At 40.2% G+C, this 22,413-nt stretch overlaps 1 protein-coding gene across 1 annotated transcript in view; it reads right to left on the bottom strand.

The window, feature by feature from the left end:
* Window positions 1-3,930: 3,930 nt before the first annotated feature.
* The window catches only part of RFX4 (regulatory factor X4), a 98,173-nt gene continuing 79,690 nt past the window's right edge, over window positions 3,931-22,413 (bottom strand). Inside the window, exons 16-18 of the mRNA XM_069859688.1 lie at window positions 19,629-19,791; window positions 14,922-15,060; window positions 3,931-4,222 (exon numbers count right to left, since the gene is read on the bottom strand). Of these exons, the coding sequence (XP_069715789.1) occupies window positions 3,950-4,222; window positions 14,922-15,060; window positions 19,629-19,791 (575 nt within the window). The 3' untranslated portion in view covers window positions 3,931-3,949. The remainder of the gene's footprint in view (window positions 4,223-14,921; window positions 15,061-19,628; window positions 19,792-22,413) is intronic.

The following is a 22,413-nucleotide window of genomic DNA, read 5'->3' as shown; positions in this document are numbered from 1 at the left end:
TTCCACTTTCAGTAGCATATGAAGGATTAGGATTTCATTGAAAGACGGGGACAGAATAAATTGCATCCTCTACCAAAGAACTGCTGGACCTTTTCAGATGGGTGCATACCATGAGCCCTTCCCATGTTAGTCAGCTTTATCTAAACCTTCCAAAGCAATGTCTGCCCCTGAATTTCATGGGTTTCAGGGTCAGTCACAACAGAATTGTGAGCCTGGGGAGGTCAGAGGCCATTTTTGTCAAAGGGTAGTGACCTTAGCAGCAAGAGGTAGCCTGACAAAAACAGGATTCATGCTAGTGAATGGAGTTCTCACTGCTCTTCCCCCGCTGAGTCTTTTTTCTACCAGGTAATGAAAAATCTTGAAGAAGTGTAATGGATTTTTACATGCCTACATACATACATGTTTGTGTGTGGATAGACATCTATTTTAAAATATTATTTATGTTAAGTTAGTTATGCTATAATATATAATATTAACATATATCATATATATTACACTTATCTATCTTTTATGACATATTTTAGCCCATGAAAAAAAATCACACTTTTAATAAAATGTATATTTGTTGTGAGAAGGACAGAAAATGAGCAACAAAAAAAGGGAAAGGGAAAGGGAAAGGGAAAGGGGAAAAGAAAAATGAAAAATGAAAAAGAAAAGGAAAAAGAAGAGAAAGGGAAAGGAAAAGGGAAAGGATGGGAAGGGATGAGAGGGGAAGGGAAGAGGATGAGAGGGTGGGGAGGGAAGGGAAAAAGGAGATTGAATAGTTCGGCACATAGTATAAAAGTTCCTTTGGAAAGATTTGTGTGGTAATGTATTCACTATATATGCACGTAAATACCCGTCTGGGCAAGAAGCAGCAGTTTCAGTTACCATGGTCAAGGGAAGGACTTAATTACCAGCCTGCAAACTCTGCCAATTTGTACTAGCATGATTTAAGACATTCCTGTGCCTAACAGCCATTCTACCCAGAGGTTTCCATTCTCTTGTGACCCACTGCACTTCACAGTCTGGTATTTTCCCCTGTAACCTGAAAGCTATAGTGGATTGTATCAATATGGTAGGTTCTGGCTTGCAGTGGTTGAGGAGGTGGCCTGGTTTCCCTTGCAGTGCTTCCGATGGTGACCTCTATAGAACTGTATTCAGTAAGCTATACATTGCTGTCCATGACTGTTTAGTTTAAATTTCAAAGCCCTCGTCAGGAAGCTGTTCAAAGGTAGTTGGAAGTGCACATTCACAGTCCTGTGGCATCAACACATGTTTCTAAATGAATTTTACAAAGGAAAAGACAAACTGTGGGCATTCTTTTGGAGAAGGCTTTTGAAGCCCTGTCTGACTGGTGATGTTCTGTGGCTCTTTTTTTATGATGAGCTTTGTGATGCAGCTGTTGGTCAAAATTCCCTCTGCAAGGATTTTACACGTAGTGTTGTGGTTCTCCACTCTGGAAAGCCTTTGTTATTTCTGAGGCTGACGCTATGTCCAATATCCCTCCTCCCTCAGTCTCCCTGAGCTCTTGAAGTCAGAGTAACTGAGTTGTCCCCAGATATGTTGAAGGATACAGCACGTTTGTATACTAAACCAGTCTCATTTTTTCCCTCTCTTTCAGTCAACAGGGACTTAATTTGGTTTAACAAGTTATTGCAAAAGATGTAGGAACTGCTTCTGGCTTCCATCGAGTGCTGCTGGGATTCACCTCCATCCTGATCCTTCTGAAAGCCCAGCTTTGAGTTACGGGTTTGTTCTGACCACAAATGTCTCACCAATGCATCTGGTCCTTGGAGAGACTGTGGCACATCAGGGCTAATCATGTAACTGGAGATAATTCAGTATTCTTGTAAATGAGTGAACAAGGCCACAGTGGGCTCTTGGCAGATCCCACACAATGCAGAGATTTGGAATTTGTTGGGGAAGTGAAAGTGGGGGTTTGTGTTCTAGTGACACTACCTTTCCTATACTAATTTCTCACAGTTTTGGTGAGGCAGACACCTTTATGCTTGTTAATAATTAATAGGCCAGAATCGATGCTTTGATTTAAACATCTTCAATAACAAAATGCAAAGTAGAACTTCGGTCTCAAACACACCAAAACTCCAGCTGCTAAAGACTTGCCACTGCCGTGTTTTTGAAAATCCCACCAGGACCTTGGCTGAATGCTTAAGAGCCTGGACACTTGCCAGACCTGCCCTGGAACACCATTCCTCCCTCAATCCTTGCAGATTGCCAGCTCATTTCAGTAGTTTCTTCAGACTCTGAACTCCCACCAGTTTACCAAGTAGTTAAATATACAAGGTCTGAGAACGCTGCCACTTTATTTACTCACCTGAGGAAAATTGACTTTTCCATTTCCAGTGGCCACACATTTGTTACAAGAATTTGTAACAAATTTGTAAACAATTTGTAAAGAAGACAGCACATCTTACCTGCTTCAGTGAGTGCACTGGCTTGGGTGAGCAACACCAGCAGGACTGAAACCAGACAATGCGAAGTCATGAATCTGTTCATCGCCTTCAACCTTGAGCCCTTTCTGCTGAAAGCACAGGTGTAGGACTACTAATATGCTATCAGTTATCTATGTTCTCAAGCCTTTCATTGGATAAAAGCATACCTTTTTTAAGGTTTATTTCTGTATTTAAGTAAATTTAAATGGTTTCTATTTAATCTCAAGAACTTTATTTGAGCGTGAAAATCCCTCATATATCTTGCACAACAGCACAAATAACACTGTTGTCCACTTTAGGCATAGACATGGTTCTCATCACACTGGGTGCTATCAAAGATTTTATTTACAAAACAATTACTGAAATGTCTGATGTCATATTTCCATTTATTTATTTCTTACCCATAGGGTAATAGGTCCACCACAATTTCTTGGTGCATTTTATAATACAGAAGAAAAAGCTATGTTAATAAAATCTAACAAAACCTCACAAATAGCTACAAATCTGACAGAAAATGTCTAAGAAAAATTCTCCCCAAAATACAATACATTTTTCCACACATACACAGTACAGAATAAGTTCAAAGGCACAGCTTTGAATTTTGCTTTTGTAGAAGTATATAGAATTATCACCACGTGAAGGAATTGAGAGAACAGTTTCATACCTGTCAATAGGTAATTAAACGAATAATCATGTTTGCATTGTCATTCTCTTTACATAATTGCTTCATATCATCATATTTAACATATGTGGCTCTGAATCCAAAATCTTCCTAGTTCCCAAGTCCCTTCTTTAACCGCGTCATTACTGACCAGAGAAATTAGACTTTTCCAGATTGTGCAAACTTAACACAAATACATATATAATAAGAACAATAGTCAACTTAAGGCAGTGTATAATTAAATGCTACATGTCTTTTCTTCTCTTTTGTAAAAATCAAACTTAGTGGATCAACAGAAAGGTGCATCAATATACAAAGTTAGGTGTAAACTGAAACCTACAATACCACATGTCTTTTAAGGAGCCGGGTGGAGGAATTGACATGAACAAGTGATGACTTGGCAGAATGTTTTTTAAGGAATGCATTAAAAGCTTGAAAGGAGAACAGATGTCAGAGTTTTGCTGAGGGTGAACTTCCTGTCTTTAATTAAAATTATAAATAGGTCCCGTTCCACTACATTTTTTGTAAGACTCATTAGCATTTGTCAATAAGGGGGGGGGGGGCAAAAATGGCTCGCTCAAACTGACATCACACAGGGCTGGCCCACATGCCAGAATTCAAGAAAGGCACAGATTGGCCCCATAAGTGATTTAGAATAGCACAAGAATATTTTTCGGCTACAGGAATATTCAGTCATACTGGTCTGCAATCTGCCCACATTATAAACTACGTTTATCTGCTCAGGATCTTCTCCATCTTCACCTCCCTTGGAGAAGGTCCATGAAAAGTCCCACATAACATGAAGTTTTTAGAACTCTCTTAAGTATATGGGCTTAGCCGACACCAGTCATTTTCATTTAGCCCAGCCTGTGGTGGCTTCCCCATTGATGTAGGCAAAGCCAGGAAAGTGTTGCATGTGCTCATATTCAGAATTTCTGCGTGTAGTCAAGGGGGTGTACATGTCACTAGAATTTCCATATCTTGAGGAGTGCATGGATGGGCTTGTGTAGCAGGAGTTTGCAGCCGGGACCTCCGGCCAGCGAGGAGTCACTGGTGTGGGATGCAGCCTTGGAGTACTGCTCATCAAACAGGGCTCCATTCTTGATGTTGGGCTGTTGAATGGGTACTACAATAAAAACAAATTAAAGAATTAACTACCACATACTTAATTTTAAAATAAGGGCTGGTAGCATCAATTCCTTGTTTAAGAAAACCAAAATCATATGAATTAGCAGCCCTCCAACAACTGGGTAACGTACTGAAGGTAGAGTATCAGATAACCCATGCCTAATCAAACCAAAGTGTCAGGGTAGGTCTTGCAAAGCAGTCATTGCATTTAGATATTTAATTAGTTTATCAAAGAGCTAAGTACTGGCAGGTGTATCTGGGAGCAGAAAAATAATTGAATTAATCTAATCGTTTCCTCACAGCTTTTACTTGGAAACTTACTATTCAATAAAAAACCCACCAGAGTATAAAATGTGCCAACTCCTTCTCCCTCAACTAAGTTTTGAGGGAGGAGAGCAAAACGATCTTTATTACTGGAAAGGTGCCTTCTCTTTTAAATGTCCGCAGTCCATCCTGCCAGTTTCTGCCAAAAAATAATATGCTTTGGCCCCAGAGCTAGCAGCTGATTGGAGCACTTTTGAAAAGAAGCAGGTGAAGAGGAATCTCTCTATTTCCCAGCTGTTCACAGTGACAGCTGGACACTAGAAATCAAAGAAGTTCGACAAATACATCCTGCTAAAGAGAAGATGTGCTGAGGATAGGATTGGTAGGAAAAAACAACTTTTGCCCTTTATAGCCACATGCTCAGCAACAGAAAATAACCTGGACTTGTGAGTGTATTAACTTGTACTTAACTTGTATTTATCTTATTGCCTGTCTTATAGGAGCAGATCATAGAACCACAGAATCATATAATGATTTGGACTGGAAGAGATCATGAAGGAAATCTATTCCATGAAGGAAATCTATTCCAACTCCCCCTGCAGCGAGCAGGGACATGTCCCACCAGATCAGGTTGCTCAGAGGCCCATCCAACCTGACCTTGAGTGTTTCCAGGGATGGGACATCCACCACCTCTCTGAGCAATTTGTTCCAGTGCTTCATCACCCTCAGTGTGAAAAATTTCTTCCTAATATCTAGTATAAACTTGCCCATTTTTAGTTTAAAACCATTACCCCTCATCCTATTGCTACAGGCCCTGCTAAAATGTTTTTCCACTTCTTTCTTATAAGCCCCCCTTAAGTACTGGAAGGCCACAATAAGGACTACTTGGAGTCCTCTCTTCTCCATGCTGAACAACCCCAACTCTCTCAGCCTCTCTTCATAGGCGAGGTGTTCTGGGCCTTTGATCATTTTGATGACCCTCCTCTGGACCCACTCCAACAGGTCCATGTCTTTCCTGTGCTGAGGGCTCCAGAGCTGGATGCAGTATTCCAGGTGGGGTCTCACCAGAGCAGAGTGGAGGGGCAGAATCACCTCCTTGACCTGCTGGCAACAATTCTTTTGGGGCAACCCATGATACGGTTGGCCTTCTGGGCTGCAAGCACACATTGCTGGCTCATGTCGAGCTTCATCATCTCTGTGCTGCCCTCCTATTATCCTTTGCATTGCGGAGATGGTTAGGAACCCTGTTCCCTTTGACCAGCCATGTATCTTCAGGGCTTCCACATTTTATATACACAGGGATATACCTTTTCTACAAAAAATGTCATAAAGTTTATGATCTTGGATTGTTTGACACTGTGATTTTCCCTAACTAGAAAACTGTCACCAACGTAGGACTATCACTTCTTCTGATGCTTGCAAGCTATGTGCCAAAATTTCACATGGCCGAGGACTGTAAAACCCTTTCTCCATATTTTGGAGATTAAGGGAGAGAAGAACTGCTGTAGTTGCTCCTAGGATGGAGATGGCAGTGATTCCCAAAGGGTCTCATTACATTACTCCACTGCCAGACGGGGCTGAGCTCAATCAGTTGCATAAGTGGTCTCCAAGGCAATTACAGCAATGCCTCCATGAGGAGTTTCTGTCGACTTTTTCCTGATTGCAGCCAGGAAGACAGCCCTGCCTTGGCAAACGTATTCAAAGAGTTCACCAGCCTCAGGCAGCTCAAAAGCCTCATGCTGGCCACTCCTAATTACAGAGGAGAAAGAGAACACTATTTTTGACCAACATACTGTAGTTAGTGACTTAGCATATTCCACAGTGTCCTGGGGAGACAGGACCATTAGCAGATGACAAGGAAGACATCAAAGCTGTATGATGAATTATTTAGCACATGCTTCTCATCACTGCAGAGACTGGATTTACCTATGCAATCAGCTGCAGCATCATACTGGAATGTCAACACTTCCATCGGTACTGCTAATAGAGCTATCAGAATAAGCTGTATTGGCAACACTGGCAACAAGACTACATACAATCGTTTGAAATTCCATCTTCACCCCAAAGAATGGCTTTTCAGTAGGAAAATTCAGCAGAGCTCAGGCACTGACTGCAGAAAGCCTTATATTCCTTTGCAGAGGAATCAAATTTTCAGACTTGTGGCTTCCCAGAAGAAGCTTTTGCTGAAGATAAGAGCTGCCAGTGCCCAGCAACAATGAAACTCAAGCTCTGAGATTTTAAATGAGGGGATCTCAATTTAGGATTATGGTTCCCTCCTTTAGCTCCTCAACTACAGAGAGGGCACTCTGTCAAAAGACAACCAACTTGCAAGTGTTCTAAGTCAACATAAGAGGTTCCAGAAGAAGTTGAACAATTTCTATATTTTTAATGTTCGGGAAACTAGCTGATAGAATTAGGATGCAGCTTTCCATGTCTTTACTGGCAATACATGAAAGTCATTTTCATGCTAGCGCCTGCTGACTGCCTTCACCTGAACATCTTCATGAGCAAAGCTCATAATGAATACAGAGGAAACAAGTTGTCTTTTGATTCACTGTAGCTTCAGAGTTTAATTCATCTCATCTAACTTTATTTATCAAAAAGTCAGGCATCAAATAAAAGTGAGTTGTCTGTGCTCTGATGAAAGACAGAAGATGAGCAGTCCTCAGAAGATGTCTCTTTTCTTTCTTCTGCTACATGATGTAATCTATTGTTTATGTTGACTCAAGTTAAATGAAAGTCCCTTTTCTATAGTTGTCAAATCCATAGGTTGTTTCTCTCAAATGATTGTATACAAAATTCCTTGAGATGGTAGGAGTTTGGACCAGGATGGATCATTGGAGAAAAAACACACAAACAACACATTTTCAACTTATTTTTTTCCTGTATGTCACCTTTGGATCTGCAAGATGTAGGCTGAGGTAGAAACATTCTTTGTCTTCAGTAGTGTCTTATGTGATGCTAATTAGCGTGGTCTTTGCCTTTATTACCCATTGATCTATACCTGAAATCACTGTAGATTCCTATACTAAAGAATATACTTACATGAGATTATTCTAGGCTTTTGCACTAATTATGAACATATCTTCTTCCCAATGTGATAATCTGTCTGCTCTGTTTTGAACCATAACAGACCCCTTTGCCATTCTGACTCAGTGGTAATTTCCTTTGAGGCTGTGAAACTGAGGTTGTGACTTATAACAGGGGAATTACTTGCTTTCATATCCCTTACAAATAACAAGAGAGAGACCTGGCTTCATTCAGGGTAATTTACTGCTAATAATTTGTAGACTACGAAACTTCCTTCTAGGAGCAAGAGAAACAAAATGAACCTTGGGAATACCATGGTGGGTCTCCTATTTGTACGTGGCATTATGTGGAGAAGCCACATAATTTCTTTTAGGTACTTTGGACAAAAAAAAATGTGCTGTTTGGGGATTGAAACTTTGGCTTCAAGAATGAACTTCAAGATGCACTGAAAAAGAAAGCAATCCTCCTCCTATCTGCAGCCAAGAGGCCATGTTAAGGCTTACTAAGAAGGCAGGGCTGATGTCTGTGCATGAGGGGACAGGATACAGCGTGCTGCTTTTCCTTTTCATCAAACGCACCCAATGCAGCTGTGTTTATGACTGTGTCATGAATGCGAAAAGAATAATTGCTTGAAAATAACATGAGCCCTAAATATCTAGTATTTTACAATAAATTCAGTTATGACTGAATGCGAGATGGAAAGTTTTGTAATGGTAGGTCAGCTAATCGCAAATGAGTCAGTGACTTCTTTTTCCCTACAGTGAAGAGACTATTGAAAGACAATATTTTTAAAGTACTCGTTGGCCCCTGCCTGACTATTAACTCACCCAATGAAGCATCTATTCAGCCTTGTTGGAGTGTCCAAAGCATAGCCATCTGGGCGGATGCCTGCCCATGCTGCCTGAATCACCTTTCACACTCTACATCCGGTTTAATGAAGAGTGCTTAAGCATGCTGAACTCAAAACACTGGGGCCTAGTGATCTTTGCCAGATATAAAAGCGACATTTGTTGGAGGGCTCTTGACAGGAAATTACCATTTTCTGGGTTAACTCACACTTGCTGGTACTGCTGCTGTCAGACCTAGACAAGAAGCCCTTCAAGTCTGGGAGACTTTGAGCAGATTATTGTTAAGGCCTTGCCCAAAAATGTAAAATTAATTCGATTTCTTTTAGTATTATTTTAGAAAATACAGCATTAAATATGTCCTCTCATGAAGTGAAGACTGGGTTCCCGCAGTGTGAGGATGGAGAATAATCCCTTTATTCTTATCCTCAGACCACTGACTGATTATGCACAGAGGTGAAAGGTGTCTCTGTCCAAACAGCAAAATATTTTCCTTATGAATGTGACTCTGACTTTACATTACATTAGCTCACCCTTTTGCAGAATGCTGTAAGTTAATGTTGTGTGTTAGCCGCTTCTTTAGCACTTGCAAATAACTCATACCAGAAATAACAGCAATTGTGAAGAAATGGACATAAATTCACTTCATAAAAATATGCTTAAAATCTAAAAAAAGACAAAACCAAAACCATTGAATGATAACATCTCTATAACGATTAATGTGATCCTTTTCTCTGCAAACTGAAGCTAATTGAACTTGTCAAACAGGTTGGGTGAAATTTTCAAGTCCACCTAGGTGGTTTTTGTACTTTCGGGAGTGGCATATGGAGCCTCATGAAAATGTTATTTGTGATTATTTAAAAAGCAGATAAGGCATCTGTTTCCTGTTGCATTCAATACACTATTACTTCAATTATGTTCTAATGATCTCAAGTCCGTTATGAAGCCATACAGATAGGAATGATGATTCTTGTTGCATGGGTGGGATTTGGACAGAATTTTTTTCTTTCTGTCATTACTAGCAGCTCAATGGCAGAGTGGTTATCTGGAAGGGAATATTATGAGTTTTTACTGTGTATGTGTTGGGGGAAAAAGAATTTTTCTGCTTTGTTTTCTTTTTTTTTAAGCAGATATTCTAGAACAAGGTGAATGGACACTAAAGCATGTCTGGGAGAAGATTTCTTAGGCTCCCCCATTGTAACAAAAAACATAGAATCATAGTATTGTTAAGGTTGGAAATGACCTCTAAGATCATCAAGTCCAACCACCAGCCTAACACCACTGTGCCTACTAAAACATGTCCCAAAGTGTAACACCAACATGCTTTTTTAACACCTTTAGGTTTGGTGACTCCACCAGTTCCCTGGGCAACCTGTTCTAATACTTCACCACTCTTCCAGTAAAGAATTTTTTCCTAATATGCAGTCTAAACCAGTTACTACTTTATTCCGATATTTCATTTTGTAAATCCTGCTGTACAGGCAAATGAAGGGAAGTGAAAACATGGTTGGGTAGAACTGCTACATGCAACATTGCACACAGAAACCAAGTGGTTTTGCAACTCATAGGGTATTTCTGGGAAGTTATGTGACACCACTGCAGTTGTCAGAGCAGGTTGGGGGAGTCAGAGTACAAACATTGCTTAAACTATGGCCCAAATGCAGTGCTCTCTGTGTCTGAGAGGTTTAGACCCAGCCTAATGCATAACAGCAGATTCTAATAATAATTCATTATTCTGACTGGTTTGTTTTGTCCAGATCATGGAAGTAAAATGCTCTTAATAAACCCAAACTGATGACAACATAACAGCAGCACAAGCACTTGATGAAAGAAATGTGCTCCTTCCAGTCACGGAAGTTGATTAGTGCCTTTTGAGGACCCTGATTCTGCTCCTAAGAACAAGAAACAGCTTAAAAGAAGCAGCAAACAAAAAAATGCTTGTCTTTAAGGTGAGAACTACATCTCAAGGAACAAGAAGGAAAATGCTGCTTTGCCACTTCTATGGCTCTCTGTTAAGTACGTCCACCTGTGATTTGCCATTTGGAAGTGGTAGCTCCATCTTGGAAGTGCAAAGGAAGAGAAGGTAAAATAAGACTGTGCAGCGTGGGATGTAGAAGTGCTTCCCAGATCTAAGGGGTTGATCCGGCAGCTTGTTGACTGAATCCCTCCTACCTCCTCTGACATCAGGTTTGCACAGAAAGGCTGGAGGGGAGATGCAGCTTCCCCAGGTTCCCTGCTCAGCACAGCTGAGAGAACAGGGTGTTTGTGTACCCTCCTTGACTATGCCTGCCCTGCACTGCACCTGCAGTATGTAGATAACTCCTGTGTATAAAGCATCCATCACATTGTGAGAAACTAAACAGATTATAACTCTTAAGTCTGGAAAAGAGATAACAGGAAGGAAGTGAGAGAAATAATGCAGATGTAGAATTTCTTGAATGGCGAGAGTAGATAAATGGAGAATGAATGTTCCCTATTCCTCATCACCCAAAAAACCCATGGGGCATCCAAAGCAATTATGAGATAGAAAGCTTAAAGTTAACAGGAGCATATATGTTTCATGCAACCCATCCCTAAGTCTCCAAGTACAAAAGAGCTCAAAGCCGGGGTAATGGAGAGTGGTTTGCTACAAAATACAACAGCCTGCCTCCTGCTTCTACTCAGGGTATCCCTAGGTCAGCTCTTACCAAAAGCAATGCAATGATATTGATGAAAGGACCACTCTCTACCTACCCTGTTTCTAAGACTTTTCCTCCACATGTTCATTTCTGGATATCGCTGGAAACAGGGCCTGAGTAAATGGACCTACAAGATGATGCACTACAGCCATGCATTAGAGTAATTACACACATATCACATATGTTTTTCATACTGCATATAGAGTGATATACATTCATACATTGTGCATCTTCCTAAGCTACCAGACGCATTAAAATATAAAAATATATACTGCTGGAGATTTCTCTAGTTAGCCTTCGTACCAGAGGTGTTACACTTTAGAAAGAAAAAAATGTTGCAGCATGACTTACATTGCATTAATGGAAGAGGTGGGATGATATGAATTGAAATATTTATAGATAGCCTGAAAGAGGATGAAGACCTGTCTAGTTGGAGTGAAACTGGCAGACAAAAGCTGTGATCAAAAGCCAGTCAAATGTACATTGTGGAGGTGGATTATGTAGTTACACTGTGAAGGGGTCACCTTTGAAAGGGGTACCTCTCTGCTAAATTCGACACAGATTGATAGGAATGCTCAGAGGTTTTTAGGCAGTTGCTATCTATTACCTAAAACTGGACAGGCAGAGAACTTACAAAACACAAAGTCAGTATAGATGTGTCTATGTACACACATTTACACCGTCCCTTTCTATATGATGATGAAATAGCACCATGTAATTGTATGCACTTCTGCACTACGGCTTAGAGAACCAGGTAGCAACGAACCAATCTGTAGAACACTTTTTTTTGTGCTCAAGGCTCCTGGCCAGCAAGCCAAGTCAAGAAATGAGCAATCAGGCCCAGAGTTACAAGGAAGCAACTGTTCTGAGAACTATTCACAGATCCTGATGAAAAAAAAATTAAAAAAAAATCAAGAATTCTGATTAAGACCAAAGTTTGAACAGACTTTCCCTGTCAACAAAACCATGCCTAAGCTATCAGTGGGAATTAGTCAGCCTATACTGCCAGAAGGAGCCAGTTTTAGGCTCATGCTGTGTTAGTATCTGCAGATACTACTTCATCAGAACATTTACTCCTCTATAAAGTTTATTACAAGCCACCTCCTCCAATTTTATTGCCTTCTTGTCCATTTGAGGGTCACTGATCTTACTGAAACTATGAGCTACTTATCAAAATCTCTATTTAGCCCAAAATCACAAGATATTTATCACATTCCTCTGTGAACCAAGGTGAGGTCCAAGACTGTCTCAGAGGTGGGAGATAACAACAAACTCAAGGGTTCTCACCAGTCTGTTCTGGGATGGGATATGAATGAGCACGCAGCTGTGGCACATGGTGCCTCAGTGGTATCAGCCTTAAATACTACCGCTGTCTCATTTCCTCTAACACTGGGGAATTCAAATTATCCAGAGGCCTCTCATTAACATGGGTTTGCTGCTGGTCAGGTGAGACAGGCTTGGCACCCCGACTTGCACCTTTCAAGAGCTATACATAGTACATCTACAGCTGTGTGACTTCTTCCCCAGCACAGTCCCGTTGCAAGATTTCCAATGACAAATCCACAGAAGACATCCTAAAATGAACACAATGTAACTATCCCCAGGGCAACAGTCAGGGCACCAAGCCTGACAATATTCAAACACTTGGACACATGGTGTGAATGTTGGGGGTGTCCTGTGCAGGGGCAGGAGTTGGACTCAGTGATCCTTGTCAGTCCTTTCCAGCTCAGGACATTCTATAATTCTATGATTCATTGGACCACGTTCCTCTTAGAAAGTCTGCTAGAAAAAAAGTAGTTCCCCAACATATGATTAGGCTTTAGCAGGAAACAGTACATTATGACCTTTTGTTGGTTAAAAGCAGCTAAGAACGGACTTAAAATCAAGGCAGGCATTTTACAGAAGCTCACTTAGCTTTAAAAAGAATATCAAGAAATTCTGTATTGAAATCATTCATGACTTTTAGATTATTTTTGAAAGCAGAATTTCAGTTTGTAGCTCCTTTTAGTACAGAATGAGTGCATTCATAGTGTTTTGTTAGCTACGTCCTGTGAGATTCCATCTGTTTACAAGCAGCATGAGAAAGGACACACTAAATAAGATGAAATCGCCTCACTTTCGAATATGATCATTAAAGCATAGCTATTCTTCATGTGTGTGCAGGACAACTCAAGGGCTAGCAAGAGAGGAAGATGCAACATTTGCACTTGTAGAGACAGCCTACTATAGCATGAAAAATATTTGCATTACTTTATGTTACTATTTTCATGTAACACGCTAACTAGGGCAAGAGTAAACTACAAATGTATTGATCTTGCTTTATCATAGAATCATAGAATAACCAGGTTGGAAGAGACTTGCTTAACTTATCCTGTCTGTGTTTGTGTGATAAAGACAGTTGTTGGAAGTTAGTAAGAAACATCTTGTGCAGGTGATAACATGTCAAAACAGTAAAAGCCTAATTCTCCATTTTACACAGAGGTTTGTGACCTCACAGACCATTTCAGAACAAGCACTCAGGTAGGTTTTCTGAGGTAAAGGATAAGAGAGAGTAAAGAATATTGGTAAGCCAATCTTAGGTCAGAAAGTGATGCATTCTGGAAAAAATCTTGAGATAACAGGGTAAGGCCTGTACTGAGAGACCAATGTATGTGCACCTGTCACAGGACACTACTTAGACCTTCACTCACTGTTCCTGTTGAAGATACAGCAGCTGCAACAACCATCAAATAAATCCTCACACCTCATGTAGTCTGTCTGATGGACCAGGTGCTACATAAGAATGTGAGAAGTTACAGACTTGTTCTTTACATCAGCTGAGGAGCCATCGTTGAGCTGGTACAAACAAGCACATTGGGGTTGTATAGGACAACCTCAGCAGATTTCATAAAGCTTTAAGAAGATCAGTAAAATTATTCTTATCTTACAGCTAGGGAAAATGAGGCATAAAAAAAGAGAAATTATTACTCTGTGATCATTTGGCAAGACTGATGTCAAAGACCAGGATGAGATGCGGGTTTCATGTGTTCCACTCCAAAGTACTGCTAAATTCACATCTTTTCATCTGGTGTGAAACTGTTCCAGTCCAGTGATGATAGTTAAGCTTGGTGGTCCCTAATATAGTTGTATAACTTTCCAGTTGATAAAGCATAGGAGGTGCCATGCTCACAGAGCTCAGTGAGCAGCTTCCTACAGAGGGGAAGCACCAGTCTACACCATGTCCTAAAGCCCTCCTACAATGGGCCTGTTGTCAAATACCATCATCCTCCCTAATCTGTGCTGGTTTCTACTGACTCAGTTTTGTGAACTGATATAGTCCTGAAATAGTTACTGACATAATTTCTCAGCATTACAGTAGGAGGCTACAGCATACAGATTAAACAGAACCCCTTCGCCACGGTGTCCTGAAACTACTCAAACTGTATTCAGAACTCACTTTTTTGGCAAATTCCTGAATATAAGTATTCTCAAAAGCAGAGGCCCCAGAAGAATTCACCATGGTCTCTACATCTTCTTTCAACCACAAGAAAACACTTCTATTTCTTAGGAATCCCATCCTGTTCCCAACCCATAAGAAGCACACAACTAATTACATTCTTTTTTTGTTTTGGCTACTCCTTAACACAGCAACACTTTCTATGATCCAGACTGCTGGATTTCAGAGTTTAGTACAATCTAAAGCTACTTCTGATAAAAGAAACTCCACCGAAATGAAAAGATATCTAGGTAATATTAGAAAAGGAAAAAAATAGAGGCCATCAATGACTATACTGATGACACCTTATTGATTCAGACAGCTAATATGCTGGTAAGAAATTTACAAGCACAACTTTGCTTAAAATGTTGTAGCAGGTATTGCCAAGTAATAAATCCAACTTACCTGTGAAGAGCTTCTGTGGTAAGCTGAGTAGTGAAGTGGTCCAGAAATAGCAGTATCATGTGGTAAGGATGGATACTGACTCTGCATTGGATGGGGATGCTGGTTGCTGTAGCTACCATAGTTGTAACTTCCTGTGTATCTAAAACCCATTTAAAAAAACTGGTTGGTATGCATAATAATTGTATTGCCACCAATAGCTCTGTAACATTTGAGACATACAGTTTCACTTTTTTTTGCATAGGAGAATGATATTTTAAATAACCTTTTAGAAAAAGACACTTCACTTGGGAAGCAGGTGCCACTTAGCAAAATGATGTGTTCTGCACAGCAGCAAATAGAGAGACTCAGCATGTTTCTCTGACTAGTTTTACAATGCAGACTCATTTGCGTGGTTTCTAAGGAGAAAGTGTTTCTATTCTTCTTCTTGTTGTTGTTATTGTTATTATCATCACCATCATATCCATGTTCCAGGTTGAAGAAGTACAACAATATTTGACCTAAAGAAGTACACTGTGGAGTTCAGCTATTTCTTTGCACTGGGGTCAGATGCTCTTTATTTGTGAGGGAGAGCGATGTATTCATTTGCATCCGAAGCACATGATATACAGCTTTGGCACAGCTGACTCAAGAATAGAGTGAGATTTGAGGCTGGAGAATCTGCCTGCTTTCTTTTTCTTTAATTGCAACCTCTTGTCTAGGGACAGCTAGGGATAAAGGAGGGAGCAGTTTCCTTAGATATAAGAATATGCAGGGTCAGTGTTTGTCGGCCACCACTATTTGGACCGTTCACCAGCAGAAAATGCATGGACACTTTCTGCAGCCTCCCATCTTTGTGCTGCCATGCAAACATTTGATGCTGATTCAGCACAGAAGTTTAAAGACTCTTAAAATACACGCTATTGAAATGAAATACAAACCACGATAAATAAACAAACAGGGTAAGACCAAATCATTGTGAAAAAGGTAAGGCAGTTATTTGTACAGAATTTTTTTCTGGGAAGTTCGGTGTAATTTTGACACTGGGTAGAGTTCATACTTCTACTATTCTTTTGATTTTCTGATGGTATTCTAGAGACACCATGTCATGTCTTACACCAGCCAAACCAGCAGCTTCAAAATGAGACCAGAGAACCACCTCCAAAAATATTTTCAGGTCATAAGGCCCTATGTCCATCTTTGTTGTTCAACACTGAGCTCCCATTTTTATATTCACTTGCGCTCAGCTCTAAATATGAGTGGATTCTATAATCTACCTCAGACAGGCTGGTGTCCACGTGATACGACTTTGATAGTCTTTCTGTGGAGACTTGTGGAGAGAAGTATGGCTATGTCACGGAGCTGTTGGACTTTGTGGAAGGCAGGCATCTTGTGTTTTAATCCCTTCAATATAATAGACTGCTAAGTAACATCTGCAACAGAAGTTTTTGGCTGTCTGCATGAGCTTGACATTCATGGTGCAGTTTTCTCTGCTTGAAGAAGATGCTCACTTATCTAGTCACTCTTGTAGTCTGGAGTGCCCTTGGACTCTCAAACAAAGCCAAGTCCTATACAGCCATGTTTGCATTTTATGCTTTCTCTCATCATTAAAGACGCTATGTCCAAGTCCAGAAGATATTGGTCTTGTCTCCTTCATTCAAACACTTATCACTTTTGGCTAAAATATAGCGTTTTAACTCACTTGAGAATAGAGTTATAAAGTTTCTTATCCTAATCTCTGTTGTGTGCTTTTGGTCTAGGAAGCTTCCTCTTTGTCTCTTCGACTTCAGGAAAGAGAGCACTGAGGATATGAGAAAGAGATGACCATGCTCCTTCAAGACTAGTATTTTCCTGCTTGACTCGAAGTGTTTGGCTGAGGAACCCTGTGACTCTCTAAGAGGAAAGTGCATCTGAACAATCCAACAAAAATGTTTTCTACCAAGTAGTGGGGATAATGTACAGATGGTGAGTCTTTGGGGAAGTCCACCTGGGAACTAGCAGTTACTCTAGCAGTCTACAGTTCAGAAAGAATGGACAATTGATCATACAGAGAATAATGCAAAAAGTCCTGTACTCCTGCAGTGGTACAAGTTGGGGTCATTTGGAGAGAAATCAGCTCTGCTGCTTTATGTTGTGGTGTATAGCGCTCTGATCTTTTAGGTATTGTTTTCCAATATCTAAGTGCTTTGGAACCTTTCTGTTTCACGGAGGATCATCTTTTTTGTGCAGGATTGGTAGGAACCCCTGTAGAACTGCTATTAGGAAGCTTTCAGGTATGCTGAGTGGCCAAGGGTCTCTATTTGGTGGGAAATGCACCTACAGCAGGAGAATGGCTCATGGCTTCCATATAGCTTATGGGGACTCTTCTGCATGGGATTGAGGGCCAGTCTCTGGAACTACAGTAGGTGCTTGCCCATTTCAGTCTTCTACAGAAACCTGTAAATCTTAGTGCAGACTTTGATCTTCTCTCTCTTTCTTTCCCAGGTAGCCATCTGTTTGAATCTTGCACATAAGGCCTCTTATTTTTTCTTTTACTTTCTGAACATATGATTCTCTAATGCTTTTAAACAAGCTGTCTTGGATCTGTGACTGTACCTTCCCTAAGAACCACATAATGAGTCTTGTGCTTCAGAAAACCATGGGTGAGGTCACTGCATTTCCTTGCAGATATTTCTTCAGCAACAAGTCTCTATAGCCTGTCGTGTTATACTCAAATCATATAAAAACTGAAATACCAATATGCTGATTTTGCTGTAGATACAAACTAAGTGCCAATTGTAACGATTCAAAAGAATTCTAATAGGACTATAGAAGAGCAAATGAGATGAGGAAATCATTGTGATAGAAGCCATGTAAACATAGATTCACAGAGAGGCCCCATCCCTCTAAGCTTAAAAAGTCAATTTCAGTAAAGAAGGCAGATAACATTGAAATGTTTAGAAGCATCACCAAAATGTTTCTATCTATGCATCACGCATAAAACAAAATAGCAAAAGAAGACAGATTATAGAAGTCATTGTTGCCTTTCAGAAAAGTTCATTTACCCAGATAAAAAAGTTTCCTCAAAACACCTTCCAAAGGCAAGGGTTTCCTTTAGTAACAATGAAGTCTCATGTTTGTACACATATATTTATATATATATTCACTACCTTAGTGCAGTCTGTTCCAGTTCTTACATCCTCTTAGCTCCTGAACCTCCCTGCTGACTTATTTCTGCCTCTACCAAGTAGTCATATGGTTGGATAGGAGAGATAGTCCACCTCTTCATATCCAGCTTTTTGCAGGAAGGGCGTAGCAGTGACATTCCAACACAAATCCAAACTTGTCCACATTCAAGAGGGTAGGAGATGCAAGGTTCACATTAACCTACTGTCACCCTAACAAACAGTATACAACCTTCCGCATTTGGAAAGAACTTCTGAAGGCGTAATGAGTAAGCAATGAGACTGAGGAAGTCAATAAAGTCTCTTAAACATCTTGCTTCATGTCAGCATCTGGGTACTTGCTGATCTTGTTATGCTCCTGACCCTTCTCCATTGATTATTTTGTGATTGTTTCTTTTTAGATATGGACATCTATGAATTATACATTTACTCAGATGAGGAAGGCACAGAAGAAACAGATGATAGAAAGAGCACTGTAAGACTTACTCTGAGTTTCTGAAGTTTTTCAAGATCAAATAATGTTACATATCTTTCTACTGTAATAATTTTATTTGAGAGCCTTGAGCAAATTTTAGTGATGGAGATGGGACTAGATTATGATGAAAATGTGGCTATTTTCCCAAACTTTGAACATTTTTTATTTGCAGGATTAACAGTAGTCATAGAATCACTAAGGTTGAAAGAGACTTCTGGAGACTATTTAACCTAATTCCCCTGGTCAAAGTAGGGTCCACTACATCAGGCTGCTCAGGTTCATGGCTAGATGGGGTTTGAATATCAGCAAGGATGGAGACTCCATAGCATCTCCAGGCAACCTGTTCCAGTGTTTGATCACTCTTACAGTAAAACAAATTGTTTGTTTGTTTGTTTTTGTTTAAACATAATTTCTTGTATTTCAATTTGTGCCATGCTGTCTCTTGTTCTCTAACTTGATACCACTGAGAAAAATCTGTCTCCATTTTCTTTACATCCCCTACCAGGTATTTGTACACATTGATGAGACCCTTGCTGAGCCTTCTCCTCCTGAGGTTGAACAATCCCAGCTCTCTCAGCTTGTCTTTGTATGATAGATGCTCCAGTACCGTAATCATCTAAGTGGCCCTTTTCTGTATTCACTCCATTATGCCTCTGTCTTTCTTGTACCACAGAGCACAGAATTGTATCCGGTGCTCCACACGTGGTCTCAGCAGTACTGAACAGTGAAAAAGGATCACCTCACTTGAGATATGATATAGTAGATAGTTCTACAGTAGATAGTTCTACAGTAGATAGTTCTAGCCTTTGGGATAGAACATGCACAGGAAAATAGAAATTAGAGAAAAAATCTACTGAAGCTTTATCTTTTATAAAATATTCTTCTGCCCTACTATGTTTTTAAATAGAATTATATAAGATTATAAAACTGAGACAGAATATAACCACACAATAACAACAGCCAAAGAATAATGATGCCAGCACCTTTGCAATACAGACGTACCACATTAAATCATAGACTTCACTGCATTTCCAAAAAATACCTAAGGCATAGGTTCATTTAAAAACCACAAGGCACTGGGAAGCGACTTACCCATGCTCTTCTCTGTGGGGATAAACAGGTATCCGGTGTGTGACAGATGATGATGGTACATGTGGACTTCTCATGCAGGGAAGCTGTTGAGAATTTTCAGCAGGTGACCCAGCAGCTGTTGTCACAGTGTAGGTAAGTGACCACGTATAAGATTGCATAGCTCCTGCAGACAAACAAGAATTAGAAGAATACAACTAACATGGACTGCCATTAAAAGAGGTGTTATTCTTTGAAATTAGTATAGAATCATAGGATCCTGGAAACAGAATCTTTTAGGTTGGAAAAGACCTTTAAAATCATCAAGTCCAACCATAAACCCAGTACTGCCAAGTCCACCCCCTAAACCATGTCCCTAAGCATGACATCTACACATCTTTTAAATACCTCCAGGGGTGGTGACTCAATCACTTCTCTGAGAAGCCTGTTCCAGTGCCTCATGACCCTTTCAGTGGAGACAGTTTTCTTAATATCAAGTCTAAACTTCCCCTGACACAATTTGAGGCCGTTTCCTCTTGTCCTATAACTTGCTACTTGGGAAAAGAAATAGACAACCACCTTGCTACAAGCTCCTTTCAGGTAGTTTTAGAGAGCACTAAGGTCTCCCTTCAGCGTCTTTTTCTCCAGACTAAACAACCCCAGTTCCCTCAGCTGCTCCTTATAAGACTCTTCACCAGGTCTGCATGGTTCCTCTTTGGACACGTGTTAGCACCTCGACGTCTTTTTTGTAGTGAGGGGTCCAAGACTGAACACAGTATTTGGGGTGCAGCCTCACCAGCGCTGAGTACTGAGTACCAAGTACAACACCAAGATGGTTACAGGACACAAACCCAATAGGTTCTCATAATGGAAGCAGCATCAACCAAAGTGAACAAAGCAGTTATGACTGAGGCATAAACAAAAATACAAAGAGATCATCTGGAGTGTGCAAAGATCCAAAGGTAAGAGACATATCTGGAATAGCTTAAACTGTGAACTTTCACTATAGTATTGTAATTTGAGTCTATCATTTTCAGGAAGAAATGGGATAGGATGTAGAAAGGGAGGAACATCAGTGCTAATATTTCCCAGGCACGATGCACCAAACACTGAGGTCTCTGTCACATGGAGCAGGCTGCTGGCCTGTTTAGCTCTGAGGCTGACCAGTCCTGGAATGAGGCAGGAAGTGTGATCAGAACAATGAAGGATTAGAAATAGATGGCTGTTACGCAAATTAATTTCTCAAATTCTTTGCAGTTTGTACCTCTTCCACCCAACTAGGTACCAGCCTGTGTAGTGGCAAGACGGTGGTAGATCTCCAGATTATAACAGCTATATAGACAGAAATAGCCTAGCCGTTTTCTTCCCACAAATAATGTTTCTTTCTTTTTTCAAGGCAGCAGGGACTGGACTTAATTTATTTTTTCATGTAGAGCATTCATGGGAAGAGCAAAGCAAAGAAGTGGGTTTTCCATTTTGCTTGGAAGGTGCTGAGTTTTTAATCATCCTGATCCCTTCCAGGCAGGAACTCCAGATTCATGAGCCAGCTGCTGAGAAACCTTTGTCCTTTGCACACACCCCTTTCACTCAGGAGGCTGACAGATCCATTGTTCCAGTATAACATAGCTGTTGCTGGAGGTCATGACCATACTGGCTGAGATTACCCTGCAAATGAGGACCAGAACACTGAATTTAACCCAATGCGAACACTAGTTTGGGGGTCTCTGGGCACTCTTGACTCTTTTTCACCAGCTAAAAGGAATTGCAGGAGGTGACATGTTTTTTTCAGTGTGGATTCTAGGACTTCCTGTAGTATGAAAGGGCCTAATTCAGAGGGGGAAATGATTGTGTTACCAGGTCTGTGTCCACTCCGTGGCTTTAGGGAATGAAAAGCCTAACTCAGATGTGCATAATTTTCTTCAGGTGTGTGCGATTTTATTTGGCAAAACCAGGCAGATAATTTTTTTAAATGGGAAATGCTTAATTCTGGGTGTGAATGAAGGTATTCTCAGATTCACGAGTTATTCTTGCATTCACGAGGTCTCTTGCATTTTCTGCTACTGACCCTTGAATCTGCATTTTTTCAAGTCCTTCCATTGAAGAGGACCATTGAGATCCCTGAGATCGAAGAGGAGGCACACACATTTGAGCTGGCACAGCAGTGCTGCTGTGGCTGTGAGCAGTTGTGGTCCCTTGAGTTGAGGAAAAGTGTTTAAAGAAGTCTTCCTTGACCAGAAAATACAGTTTATGTGGAAGGAGCCAAATATATTTATGCAGTCACCAAACAGCTTCATTTCAAAAACAAGACAAAAACTGTTTAGAAAATATCAATAACTTGTCTGTGGAATACTTTAGTGAAACATTTCCATTTCAAGAGATCAACATATTTTCCTAGTGTTATTTGCCAAAAGAAACTTTCAAAAATTTCTTTCAAATCAAGCCTAAATTCAAAAGGCAAAAACAAAGAGAAAAGAAAGAAAAGAAGGACAATAAAGATGGTGAAAATCCCAAACCCTTATTTTTAGGTAACATTGAAGGGTTTTTCACTTTTTCACTTTTTAAACTCACCACGAAACAAAAGTTTATTTTGACCTGATTTTATTTTTTCCAAGAAAAAATTTGACCATTGTGCCAAAAAATCTCATGACCTTCCTAGCTCTAACAAGAAGCAGCAATAATAGGGCCAAAAGATCCTTTGCATTTTAGTAAATACGGTTGTGACAGCCTCCTTTTCTCTTAAATAGTAGGGGCCTTATCTCAGTCTGAGGAAAATGAGTCAGTTCAGGACAACAAATTGTTTAATGTGGTC

This window comes from Phaenicophaeus curvirostris, chromosome 1 (assembly GCF_032191515.1).
Source record: "Phaenicophaeus curvirostris isolate KB17595 chromosome 1, BPBGC_Pcur_1.0, whole genome shotgun sequence".
Taxonomy (NCBI): Eukaryota; Metazoa; Chordata; class Aves; order Cuculiformes; family Cuculidae; genus Phaenicophaeus; species Phaenicophaeus curvirostris.
Note: the sequence above shows the minus strand (reverse complement) of the source record. Positions and strands in the feature narration are given on the sequence as shown.